This window comes from Strix uralensis, chromosome 1 (assembly GCF_047716275.1).
Source record: "Strix uralensis isolate ZFMK-TIS-50842 chromosome 1, bStrUra1, whole genome shotgun sequence".
NCBI lineage: Eukaryota > Metazoa > Chordata > Aves > Strigiformes > Strigidae > Strix > Strix uralensis.
The window spans coordinates 24,285,114-24,298,954 of record NC_133972.1 but is presented as its reverse complement, the minus strand read 5'-3'; the positions used below and the strand labels follow the sequence as shown (position 1 = coordinate 24,298,954).

The 13,841-nt window shown below is 39.1% G+C and overlaps 1 protein-coding gene across 2 annotated transcripts in view; it reads left to right on the top strand.

The window, feature by feature from the left end:
- The window catches only part of NEK11 (NIMA related kinase 11), a 123,303-nt gene that overhangs the window by 80,583 nt on the left and 28,879 nt on the right, over positions 1-13,841 (top strand). Inside the window, exon 17 of one of the 2 annotated variants that reach the window (XM_074860127.1) lies at positions 11,120-12,267. The exons of the other annotated variant lie outside the window; for it this stretch is intronic. Within the exon in view, the coding sequence (XP_074716228.1) occupies positions 11,120-11,324 (205 nt within the window). The 3' untranslated portion in view covers positions 11,325-12,267. Of the gene's footprint in view, positions 1-11,119; positions 12,268-13,841 lie in introns of those variants that run through there. 2 annotated transcript variants of the gene reach the window in all.

Genomic DNA, 13,841 nt, shown 5'->3' with positions numbered 1-13,841 from the left:
GGCCAGTCTCCATCTCTTAATTGTTTAGGACCGAATGAGCTCAGTTCAGAAATATATTGAACATCTTAGCCCATGAGTTTCTCTTTCTTTTATGTTAATCTATTTCAAGATAATTGCACAGTTACCTTCCAGACCCAGATTTGAAGGTCTGAAGTATTTTGGTTTTGCTGTTTGCTTTACAAGCAAGTGAAGTGAGAATACAGTAAAATTAACAGGGAACACTAGGAGAGTTGAACCCTCCTTTATGGGACCAAGCTGGGAATTCGGTTCTTGGCTCCTGTCAGGGAGAAGGGAGTGAAGGCACCTGGCTTGTGAGTCGTTGCTGTCCCAAAGCAACAACTGCAAGAGAAAGTGGGAACAGGTGAATCCTGGGCTCTTTCTGCTTAAGAAGAAATGAAGGTGAGGCCGTGGCTACCACCCAGAAGTGTAGGAGTCCTCTGCAGCAGAAGCAGAAGTCCCCCCTCAAGACTGAAGCTGGAGCTGATGGTCTCATTCCCGAGACGTTTTCCATGGGTCTTCATTCAACTTCTTCCCATTGTTCATGATGTTCTTTCCACAGCAAAAATGGGCTGCCTCTCCTGTTGTCTTGGCTTTCTGTCTCCTATACTTCTCCTCTCCATCCTGCATTGGGGTGCTCATCCTGCTGCTTATTTTGCACATTACTTGAACCTCAGCTCCAGCCCTTAAAATCAAGTGTAAGACTTTGTGAATTTAGTTAGATATATAAAGAAAACTCAGACTTTTTTAGCTTCTATACTGAGCTGCATGTCATAGGTTCATGAGTGTCCTGGTTTAACCAGGATAGGGTTAAGTTTCCCCAGCAGTGGGGGGGAGCTCTAGCCGGGTTATTCAGATACCATGCTGACGTCACATCCTGGGCGCGTCACATTTCCTGGCGCGGGAGCGCGGTGCGCGTAGTTTTGTACATCTGCTCCTCTCACTGCTGTATTTGGTAGATATTTTGCTCTGTTCATTGCTATCACTATTACTGTTATTGTTATTGTTGTTGTTTGTTGTGTTGCTATTGCACTGTTGTATTAAACCTTTCCTTATTTCAGTCTTGGGGCTTTGTATTTTCACTCCCTTTGTGGGGGAGAGGCAGCGGCCGCGTGGTCTCAGACCCCGGCAGGGGCTAAACCATTACAATGAGCTATTCTGTTATGCTGAATTTTTAAGGATTTTTTTTTTAAAGTGGACAGCAATTTCCTAATTGCTTTAGCACTACAGAGAGTTTTTATCTGGTTTGAAAATTGCATTCCAGCAGCAAAACACAAAATTACAAGTATAGACTCACTCATTTTAAAATGTCAAGTAGCCCCAAACACTCAAAACATTAGGAGAATTAGACTAATGCATCTTTTTGGTTTGCACAAAAAGCATGATTTCCATAGCTTCTTGTGCTGTGCATACATAATGCATAGATTGAGCTGTTCAGTTCTCTAGCGCCTTGTTTTTGTCAATAGTTTGCAAATGTGAGAATGCTTTCACACAGCATTAATTATATAGTCTGTGTTAATTATTTTATGTCTGTGTTAATAATTATATGTCAGTGTTTACTGGATGCAGCATTGCAACCTTGGGAGATTTACAGAGGTACTTGTGAGAAATATAGGTAGGGAATACACAAAGGGCATTCACCAAACACTTTCCAGGACTACCGATGTTTACTGTTTCCTGTATTACTTCTGTCTTCTTCTGCTTGTGACTCTAATACTACACTTGTCTGTAAGAAAAAATCTGTCCTTTTCCTTCTTTCCTTCACCACATTTTTTTCTCAATCATCACATAGTGATTTCTTTCTTTTTTATATGTAACTCAGTAAGGTATACACCTCATATTCCCCATGTAGAAGGAGGTGAGCAATGCAGAGTTGGTATCATAAAAAATAGCCCATGGGGTAAAACACCAGAGACTGGGCAACATGCAAACTATCTTGTGTGAAGGAGAGGTTAGCAGACCCAAAACACTGGAGTTGCCATCACTCCAAAGGGAGCAACTGCCACCTCTGAGGGTGCAACAGCGTTGGAGGTGGCTCTGTCACAGGTCTGTCTCCTTCTACAATAAACCTCCTTGCTGAGCAACTTGTTTTCATGAGATGTTCATCTTCAGAGTTTGGAAATACCAAACCAACTGTGCTACCTTTACAGCAGTACATGTACTATGTTTACATTAGCCAGATATGGCCAAAGATTCTGACAAAACCAGAGGATACTAGTACTTGTAAGGCCTAAGCTCACTCTTAGTTTTAAGGTAACACATTAGACATGTATCTCCGTTAACATTTTTCTACAGGAAAATAAAAGGAGCTGAGTACTGGAAAAATACACTTTAGCTTAATGGCAATTTTTCTGGTTCAGCCATGTTTCAGAGTGAGCTTGGGTTTTATCTTTGTGAACCTACTAACTGAAACAAATTATTTAGATAGTACATTATGATTGTTATGTGTCTGTAAATGTTAATAGAAATCTCCATTATTCTTTTATATGCCATATTTTCAGCATCTAGATGTACAATTATTTGATTTTCCAAGAGATTTGAGACAGAAGAATGACCAAGGTCCTATTTTGAAGTGTTCAGGTATTAAATGTTTACTTTTTGAGAAAAAAAAAAATAAAAGGACTAGATTTCTATCTGCTTCTTTAAATGCCTAAATAGCTCTGTGAAGCTTGTCTTGTTTTGATGAAGAGCCAGAAGAAACTGAATGCATAAACCTTTCTAGGCCTTTCTGAAAATCATTGATCTAGCATCCATAGTTGGTAATTGCTTTTCTTTCTTTCTCTATAGTATGGTGTAGTCATGGAAATGTATGGCTCTGCCAAAACGTGAATTAGCCTTAATCCTATTTTATGCTATGAACTTTTTCCAGGGCTACAGATGTGGACTTAATCCACTTACCTTCAGGCTCCTTTGAGTGGATGTAGATGTGAACTAAGCCCAAATAGCTGATGTATAGAAACTACACAAAGTTATTTGTGTGTATATGTTAGTATCTATTTTTATGTGTGCTTATATACATGCATATATACTTGTCATAACTGGGCATCTCAGGTTCCACAGCAGCTGGGGTTTTTTTAACTTTAAAAATGTCTTTTCAACTGGATTACTTAAAAGTATTATTACTTTTATGATAACCTTGTATGGTTGTTTAGCATAGTTCAGCACTTGAGTGCTGCTTCATCTCCCTCTGTTGATGTACAGTACAGCTGAAGGTTTTGTTAGTAAATTACTATGGGGCTTGTGATGTTTCTATCAAGAATAGTCCAGCTCTGTACCAGCTGATTACATTAATCTCTCCATTGATGCACTTGACGTGTTGACAGCCTTTTAATGAAACTGGCTTATTGGTAACTCAGAAATGCATTGTTTTACATCCAATAGTAACATTTAATACCATATGGCTAAAGGCAATGCTTGGATTGAATAAAAATATACGTAGTAATATTTAATATTAGGATTGTTTCATTGAAATGCCTAACTCTGTATCTTTTCCTTTCTCTGATAGCAAATCATTAGTTTTATAACTCTCATTTTGGTGTGAGACCCTAAATCAGGAAACACCCCCCCAAAATTCAAGTCATGTAAAAGGAAATCAGTATTAACTCTGAATTACCACACAACTGAATAAAAGAGATTGCAGTTACATTCTTAAAATCTCATGAGAACTGTATATAATTATTGACTTTTCAGAGATAACTACTGTATCGTTGCATGCCCACAATCAAGAAGCAGCTGTATATTGTGCTGCTCTTTGGACACATCTGTCTAAAACAAATGCATTGGTAAACAAAGCAAATGACACTGGGTATGTGTTAAATGCACCTTGAATTTTTGCTTGATCTTGGTCAGTGATGCTGAATTAGTTAAACTGATGACTTTTCAAAGATTCTTTGTATGCCACGACACTGTTAAATTTTAGCAAGACTGGGAAATTTCAGAATGTGTATAAAGATACTGCAGCCCAGGGAAGTATGTTTCAGGTAATTCTTCATGGGTACTAAATGGTATCATTTTCACCTGTCTTACCTACTGAAGAATAGCTCTATATAAGCAAACTTGTTTCCTTTCTCATTTTTAGTGTTGACAGTAAATTTGTTAATCTAGGAAGACTTTAAAATTGCAATATTCAGGTTTGATTTAAATGACTATGCTTTGTTGTGATTTGTTGGTTTTGGTTTTTTTTTTTTTTCTGTGGGAAAAGCTAAACAAACATTTCCTCTTATGACAAGCTATATTCTAAATTAGTAGTAGCTAGAATTCATCTAGCAGCTCTAAATTCTAATTAATGCTTCTTCCAAGAGCAGATGTCAGCTTCAATTCCTATTTTACAAATTCATTTATCTCAGAAAATAAGATGCATGGAGAATATTATTGTTGATATTTCTTCAGCTGTGTGTCTACAGCTTTTAATAATAAGATCCTTCTTAACTCACGGGAAAACATGTCCTAAATATGCTTTAGATTTTGCCGGTCTTTGAAGTAGGACATCAGAGAGTTATGTTTGCAATCAAATTAAGGTGCTTTAATTCAGGAATTATGAAGTAATTAAGGATGAATTATGAAAATTATCATTGTGTCTTCAAGTGAAGAAATTTTCATTCAGGAGTAATATGATGAAAGTCAAAGTCCATTGAGGCTTGAAGGTGAAGGTAGGGCCTAATATTAGCAATTCAGATTTTCTTTTACTAGCTTTTATATAATAATTCTTTCCATTTCTTTTTTTTTTATAAGACCTTTTCTTAGACTTTGCCATATTTTTCACATTCCCAAGATTGAACAGCTGTCAGAACTAGAAAGGTATTGCCCTGCCTTTAGAAATAAGTTCCTAAAAAATAAATCATGGAACTTATAATACGCTTCTTCTAACAGATCTCAAAGGGGTTTTATAGAGCAACAGAAAGCTTTGCTGCAAATGCAGTTTTGAACCCAGAGCAGTTTCTTTCAGGTTTCAGAGAAATTTTAATCATTCATAGTCAGTAATGCCAACATACTAAATGACGGGAAGATAACTTGAGAGGAAAGGGACCTTTTGTGTTGTAACTGAGATAAACTTGTTTGTTTACTGAACCATGAGATGCTGTAGCAGATATCCTAAGATTTTCTGGTACAGTTAGAAAACAATATTTTGTATGAGATCAAAGATATGTAATTTCCTGATTCTTTTGCAGAGTCATTTCGTCAGATAAATGTAACAAGCTTTTTCACCAAGATTCATGTTACTACTGGTTAGCTGCAAAGTGACATGATTGTACTCTGTTTTAAAGAGAAATATAAAGTTAATAAATTAAGGCTTAGAAATAACATGTTCAGGGACAAATCAGAGTTGGATGAATTAATAGGAATCCTAAGTAATACTGCTGGACTCCATGGGGATACCCTTGAATTAGGGAGAACAGAATTTAGTGACATCTGCTGAAATTTTTCTTTCAAAGATCCCTGCACTTGCTTTCATGTCCCATGAGCCCTAATCATGACAGATTTGCCTCCTCCTTTACAATATGCTTGTTGGTGTAGGATGCTGGTGGCCTGGCTGCATCCAAAAGGATAAATAAATGCCCACTGGAATGGATATTCCATGTCCAGAAACCTTCTTTTTTAAGGTTTACATTGAGGTAGCTGTAGGTAACATTAGTATTTTGAAATAACTGAATTTTTTGTGGTTGTCTTAGGAGCTGTGTGTTTGTTGCCTGCTATGGCAGAGGTGAGATGTCATTGCTGATGCCTGATCCAGAGGGACTTTCATGGTGTTATTCTGGTGTGCTCAGTAGTGACTTGTGCAGAGTGTGGTGACTTGGTGGCTGCACAGCCTCTCCTTGCTCCTGAGCATGGCCCACACCGCAGCTCCCTGGAGGCACTAGTGAAAACTCGGTGCTTGCGAGCAAAAAGTGCTGCTTCCCTTTGGGGGTGGATGAAGGAGAGCAGAATGATTTTAAATGATAGTCGCTATCATGCTGAATGACATTTGAAAGTGAGAAGCTGAAAACACCCCTAGCTGCTGATTTGTGTCATAGTTATCCTTCAAGATAGGCAATGACAAGCTGTTGAGAGATATTAACCTAGCTGCTAACGCCCACGGAGGAGCGCAAACTTAAGCATTAATCTTGTTTAGTGGCTTTTGTCAGTGTTACATAAAGGTAGGTGTATTGTAATTGATCTCCAGACCACAAAGGAAATGTTAATACATAGCTAGTAGCAGAATAGTCAAAATAAAGACCCGTGGGATAATAGAAAATTCTTTGTTCACCCAGGGAAAGATTTACAACTTCCTCAGCCAGTTGAGAACACAACATTATTATATTGTCAAATTTTAGTAATTTTGCACTGATGCATAGGAAATCAACTGCAAATCACCAGATAGCCTGATAAATTCATTTGGGCCCAGATCCACTAAATGACTTGGAACATTTTTAGACACCCTGAGTATAAAATTGCAGTTTTCAAGGCTCCTATTTAGCTCCCCTCTAACGTTGGCAGTGAGTCAAAGCGGCCTAATCATAAGTGCCTATGATTTTGCTGATATTCACATTGCTTCTCACGTGCTCAGAAATGCCTTACCCTTGATAGAACTAGGTCCCTATCTCGTGCCCAAACCCCATCATTATCCACAAATCAGATATCTGTCTGCCTCTATGGCCTCTGGGGCTTGTTCCAGTTAATTTTCTCTAGGTGGGGATTGTGTGCTGCACAAAAGCTGGAGGCAAGAGGCATTTTATTTCAGACCACAGCTTCCATGGATGACAGTGTGGGGACTGGTAACAGCTGTTGTCCAGCCAATAGGTTGGTGGTTGCAGCCTGGTGCAGTCCCTAGCCTTCTGCCTTCTCTGCATGTAGCACTGGGACCGCTCTCTGCAGCCAGGAGTGAGGGAAGTTGGGCTCACTGTCAAATCTCTTGCAGTTCACAGTGAGAAAGCACGCTCTCTGGGCATGCACTCACACATGGTAACCTGGATTTCAGTCCCAGGGACTGAAGGACTCCAAGGACTACTCATACGATTTTATCCAGGGACTATTTCATGCAAATAAAGTTTGCACAAACCTACAGTGTTGTCCTTAGTCTTCAATCTATCCAGAGTTATCCTCCACCATTGCTTATTCCCTTCTGTCCCAATACAGAATCACAGAATCACAGAATCATCTGGGTTGGAAAGGACCTTGAAGATCATCTAGCCCAACTGTTAACGTAGCATTGGCAGTTTCCAACTACACCAGATCCCTCAGCGCCATGTCAACCCTAATACATCTGCTTTCATGCAAATCGGAATGAATGTGAAAGAGTCCTTTGTCCCCCAGTCTGACTGGTGATTATGATACTGCTCTGGGAGGTGTGGGTTTGAATCTTGTTCTTCCCCCAGGTTTCCAGCTCTCTTGGTGAATGCTCTAACCACAGGCCCTGAGATAAATAGGGAGAATTGGGTACCTATGTGGTGATGTTGAATTGCAGCGAGTCCTGGGTGGGCAGAGGTTATTCCCAACTTTACTGAAGCCAGACAGGCATCAGCCTTTCTTCAGTTGTGGTGGGCAGTTGTTTTGGGTCAGTGCCTTTCTGGAGTGCCTGTGTTGTACAGGGAACATAGGGCTCAACCACAGAGCTGTGAATTTCATTGCATGAACAAGATGATGCAAAGTTAGGAAACACTGTGCTCAAATGCCAGCAATGAATCCCTTCATATATCTAAGCCTCTGTATCACAGTGAAACAAGAGAAAGAACAATCTGAGATACGACACTTAAGCACATTAGGGTATATCATCCTGGGTCAGACCTCGGCTGGTAGAGCCTGATGTAACTCCTTTGATTTCAGCATAGTGAAAAACAATTTAGGGCAGTGTGGGATCGGGTTCTGGCCCACAAAGTTTGTCACAGTAATGAAATCCCAGATGTCAGGTATCCCCTTTGCTTGTGTAGTCTTGGCTGAAAAAGAGATGATGTCTCATTTCTGGTGGAAAATAGTGAGTTTGTAGGTGAGCGAGCAATAAGATGGCACAAGGAGAGTAAATTCCAGTAAATCAGAAAACATGGCCAAATGGGAATGTAAATGAAAGCTCTGTAATTGTTCTCACGGCATATTTGGTGTTAAGGATTTTAACCATTTCAAAACAATAATGCAGGTGTCCCATATTTCATGTGAAATAGAAGTAACTATAAACAGAAGGGTAGTGTAAAATCCATAACTGTGCCTTTGTAGGACTTCACAGGGATGGAAAAATATCCCCTAGCACAGGATCGGGGCCATAATGTGCAAAACTTGCTTTCCAGGAAGCCACTTCCCCTCTCCCTCCATCAAGATGATAGGTTCACTCAGTAACACCCATTTGACGTTTACTGTCTTAGATCCCACACTTCTGCCTCTGTGACAGAAAATGCATGGTGTGGTAGCAGACTCACATTAATGCAGCTCTCAAGTCCAAACAGAGCCTGATGTCTTGTTTTGTAAAAGCAGGTTATAATTTTTGTTACCTACCCCTTAATTTTCAACCTATGAACATTTTTCCCCTAATTCTATTGTATCAGCTATTATACAGATTAGCTGATTTGCATGCTCTGCCAATCTTAACTGAAAAGATTCAAGTCTACAGGTCACATTTATTAGCAGAAGCAGTACTCCTGAGGTATGCGTTTGCTTAATTTTTCATCTTTAGATAGACAGGACTGCCAAAAAATTAAACATACTTGTCTAAGAGGGAGAGAGGAGTCAGTAAAGGCATTGATGAAGTAGCAGTAATTTCAAAATAGCTTCTTATGTATTGATTTTTAACCATTTGAGAGAAATACTGTGTATTTCTGATTAAGTTTTGTGAAGAAATGTGTGTTATTTGCCAGACAAATCCCTATTTAGCTTTCTGTGGTAATCCAGTCCCTAGGTTTCCAGTGTCTGAGAATTAATCATTTCCAACAGTTTTAGTTTTCCTCTAAACAGTACTGTTGGTAGCAAGAAAAAAGGGGCAGTTTCAGGTTACAGGAAGCAAGACTGAGTCATGACTGGACCTGCAGAGATTCCAGCTTGACCCTGCGGCTTCTGATGTTGGGTCTTGGCTTTCTCTACTCTGAGTTCCCGATCCACCCCTGTGTCAGGAGCCAGCAAGAGGGGTAATGTGTAGCCGAAGGGGGGATCACAGCTGGGCATGGCTGAGCTGCGGCAAAGCAGAGAGCATGCAGGATGTGAGAAGTGTTTCCTCCTTGTGAGATCAGAGCAGTCATCTAGGATATCCTTCAGGCAAAAATAGCATATTAGATCTATTGTCCATTTTTACCAGCAGTAAGTTGTACTATATATAACAACAGGATTTTTCAGAAGTCTCTTCTATGCTAATAAAATGGTTCTGTATTACTGAGGGAACCATGCTTTCATGTTGGATGAGGTCTGAGAAACAATAAAGTAAAATTCTTCGCAACGTTTTTCTAAGAATGGAGAAATTTACATGATGTGGAAATTTTACTGGCTGCAGTCTCACTATAATGATGTTATTCCTCGGTATTAACAGGATGACCCCAGATGAAAAGCAGCTACCCTTTAGGTGACTTATAGTATTCGGGTTAGAACAGTTGGCCTTGCCCTGGTGTCAGACGTGTAGCTGTGTGCAGAAGTGGGGAGCAGCTCAAAGACCCCATCAGAGACAGTATAGACAGTAAATACTGTAAAGGCATGCTAGTCCTTTATAAATAATAGGCAGCTCACTGCTGTGGTGATAAATGAGGCAGTTCCCATTGTGGGACAACTCTGGGGGCAATCCTTTCAGTTTTCCATAGTCTAAATTTGTAGAAATCAGTGTGTGACAGAGACTCAGTGAAAAGGGAGCATGAGCACAGATATTCAGGCTGAAATTTTGGGATATTATACAGTTCATTTCCTAGACCTCCTTTTTGACTAAAAGTTTTACCACCAAGCAAAGTTTTAAGGTATCAAATGTTTTAACATGCTAAAGACACAATATGTGTAATGCTTGAGCACATAATGTGAGAGCATTGGAATCTCAGATACCATTAGTTTATTTTAGTATGGAAGAAAAATTTGTCAGAGAAACCTTGTTCAGATACGCTGAGAAGCTTTGTTGAAGAGTTTTTCATGCCATGATGGATTTCCTGAAAAGGGAATGTTTGACCCACCTAAATACTCTTGAAATCCTAGCAAAATGCTAGTGTGAGCAAAAGCTGCTTACTGTAACTTTACCTAACCAAAATAAGACATTTTTAAATGCAAATTGCAGATGTTCCTGTAAGGTGATCCCAATTAGTCCAGCTCACTTTCTAAGTGAAGGGCATCATCACCCCTAAAATGTGCAAGTCTGACACTAAAAGACAATTAATTCTCAACTGCTCTAACATAGAAAAGTTTAGTGGAAGAAAACAACACAAATCCTGTGGCAAATGTGTGCAGATAGTTTCTGATATGCTGAAGGAAAACTACTCCAATATTTTCATAAAATACTATGAACCCATCACTGAGTGGAAAAATTTGTTACCTGTGGCTTGTGATACATGAATTTAAAGATGTTTGCTTTTAGAAAAAGAAGTGCTGTTCATTGTCTTGCAGTTTGCAAATGGATCTTTATAAATCAACATTAAGGTCCTGTGAGTGTATTCTTTGTCACTGAATTAAAGATCTGTCTTCTGATAAAAAGAGAGTGCTGTAGGAAAAGAAAAAACTGTCAGTTAGTTCATGCTGAGCTTGTACAATGGTTTCCTTGTTATTTGATAGAAGCTAAAATAAAGCAATGAATCCTGAAATGTGTTTGTTCAGATAAAATGCCACTGGTGTATGGCTGGCTGGGTTTGGTCCTTTTGGTTTTGATGAAATCCAGAGGCAATAATACATGTGTGTATACAGGGCTTGCTGTAGATAAAATGATATGTCAGATTCAGCATGAAAAGGAATCTTGGTTTGTAACAACAATGGCCATGCTTCCTATGACTCCTGGACTCTTTGTATAGCAAACAATCATAGAGAAATTCCTCAGGAAATTTTAGTTTCTTGTACCATCAGACAAATAAGGTGTATCATTATATCATTTTAATCAAAGGTAGCTACAACATTTAGAAAAAATCAGTACTAGTTATTGCTTATATTAATATATGTAATGTGAATTAACTTCTTTACTTGACCTTTATGTAATATTTATGCCCAGATCTGCCATTGGGAAGCTGGGAGTGGAGGTATTTGAGGCCGTGTACAGCTATCTCAAGCAAGCGAGACAGCAGAATGCCAGTGAGGAGGAGATCAGGAGACATCTGGAGAAACTAGTTTCTAGAGCAAGCGACTGCTTTGAAGTGGATCAGCTTCTCTACTTTGAGGAGCAGCTACAGGCTTCAGAATCATGTCTTCAGCTGTAAAATGCGTGTCAATAACAGCGCTGGAAATGGCAAGGAGGTGTGAAGATGCTGTGCTGCCTTCTTCAGGCCAGCAAGCAAGTACAGGAGGTACTGATGAAGGTAGCATAGTACATAAGCATGTGGGTAAACCAGAGTTTCCTTTTTTCACCGCTTAAGGCATAAAGAAAGGTGTTCTTCTGGGTCTTGGCCAGGTGTCAGTCCTGCACACAGAGCATCACTGGCAAAGCTGCCTCCGATGGAAATGGTACAGGATTAGACTCCAGCTGCTGTTGATTCCTGTGCTAACTGGTACCCATGACATTTAAGCCCATATTTTTTGTACTGGTTTATCCTTGAACACATATGTATATATACAGCTACTCAGCCTCTAATTGTCTTGTCATTATTCTTTGTTCAAAAGGATCACATTTAATCTGTGTGACTTTCAAAGGAACTGTGAAAATACCTGCATATGTGTATACATATATATATATATATACATGTGTGTGCTCAAATACACAGAGATAGGTGTGTATATCCATAGAGGCAGAAAGATGTCTGGCCGTACACTGTATGTATGTACGTGTATAGAGACAGAGACGTGAGGCCTGAGCTGTAGCTCACTGTGTTAGATAGGAATCCTTACTGCAACTTCCGAGAGTTTTGGGTCAAATACATTGTACACAGATGAAATAACAAACTGATTTTTTTTTTTTTTTGGTTTGCACATGGTTACTGTCAATGTTTTTTTGTTAGTGTTTATGTTCCCTTCTTCATATGCGTCACACTTTTGCTGGTTTCAACTGTACATCATGCTCTGATTATATACTCGATGTTTCCCTTCTACCTCTTCCTTCTTTATTCTGCATTCTGAGTCCTTCATCCATCTGGGTAAAACACTAAAGGATAACAAAGTGATACAATCTGTAAAGGCATTCAAATAAATCGTGGACCAAGTTAATTTTAGGCATTGAGCCATTATCATAACCCTTAAGTTTCCTGGTTTTGTGCTACAACTCTTAAAGGACTCAGAGACTGAATTAAATAAGTTAAAATAAATTTGTAATACAAATATAAAAAAACATTGCTATTTGACCTGAGATGGGTTATTTACAGCTAAGGATAGTGGTATTGATAGTAAATTAAGTGGTGCTACTGATCCATTTTTGTGACGTGCTTTAAGAGACTCAAAGGGAAAGGTAAGTAGAGTCATGTTAATCTATCTCAGCAGCAACACAAACTGTGGAAACAAAGGACATGCTCAGCTACAGAAGTAATAGGATATTCTGGCATGTCTGATTTCAGCTTTGCTTGAAATACACAGTGTTACAAACCAGAAGCTAAAATCCACTGTGATGTTCACTGAGGTAGGGAAACATTTTTTTTTCTACTATGTGGTGGTTCAGATCCCATAGGTGGAGAGACAGTTTGAAGCACAGATTCTCAGTCAGGTTTCAGTCTCTTTGCTATTATGTCTTTTTGTACTTACACTCCCCATCTTTCTCAACGTTGTGTCTGTGTTCCATTTTTTTTGCACATGACTTGATTTAAGACCATTTAAAAACAGAAGTGCCAAAGTCCAAGATATAGGAAGAGTGCTTGGATATTCCAGGGACTAAAAAGTTCACAAAGCAAACAGTAACTAACACATGCTGAGAATAATGTCAGAGGGAGATAATCTTGACTACTGCACTTACCTCTGGCTGTGATTCAAAGTGATTTATCACAAAAACTTCAAAAAGAACCTCTGGAAGCAGTCAATTCCTTTTTATTAATGATGAACACCTATCAGACGTTTTCGTGCAGCATGCAACAAAAAAATGCTGCATAGGAATGGGTCAGGCTCTCTGAGGCAGTCAAGCACTAGGGAGATCATTAAAGAGCAATCCTTAAAGCCTGGAAAACATGGTTTAGCCATGCAAATTACCCTCAGTGAAATGGTTGCTCCCTGAAGAGCAGTACTTTTGCTTGTTGCACCAGGAAGAAGAAATCACAACGCCTTTTATAGTTACTTCAGTTGTTTTCTTCTCTCTGCAGGATATGACCTTCAAGTCATGTGAGGATCTGGAGGTTACCACTTTACTGTGTATATGCTTTAAGCTATGCTTTGTTTTTGTATTTTCTATCAATCATACCACAATTAGGCAATACATATTAAACTCAGCAGGAAACTTTTTGTCATTGAACTGTAGTAAGAGCAGAGATAAATCCCATGTATTTAACAGAAATTCTTACATCACTTTCTTTTGAGGGTCACTTCAGAAAGGTGTTAAGGTTGCATTATAGGCCTTTGTCTCTACTCACATTTTCCAATAAAACCCTACCTTTTTCAGATTTCACCCCTTCCAAAATTCTCATCAAATTGCTGGGTTTGAAATTGCATTATCTAGACCAGGACTGGCTCCTATTTTAGAGATGATGAGGTCTATCCCCACCAGAACTTGATAAAACCCCATGAATTTGTCTTCTGTCACTCTGTTTTCCATACCCCACGGGAGGATATGCATCAGGAGTTCCGTAGCTGGCTTTTGGGTTGGT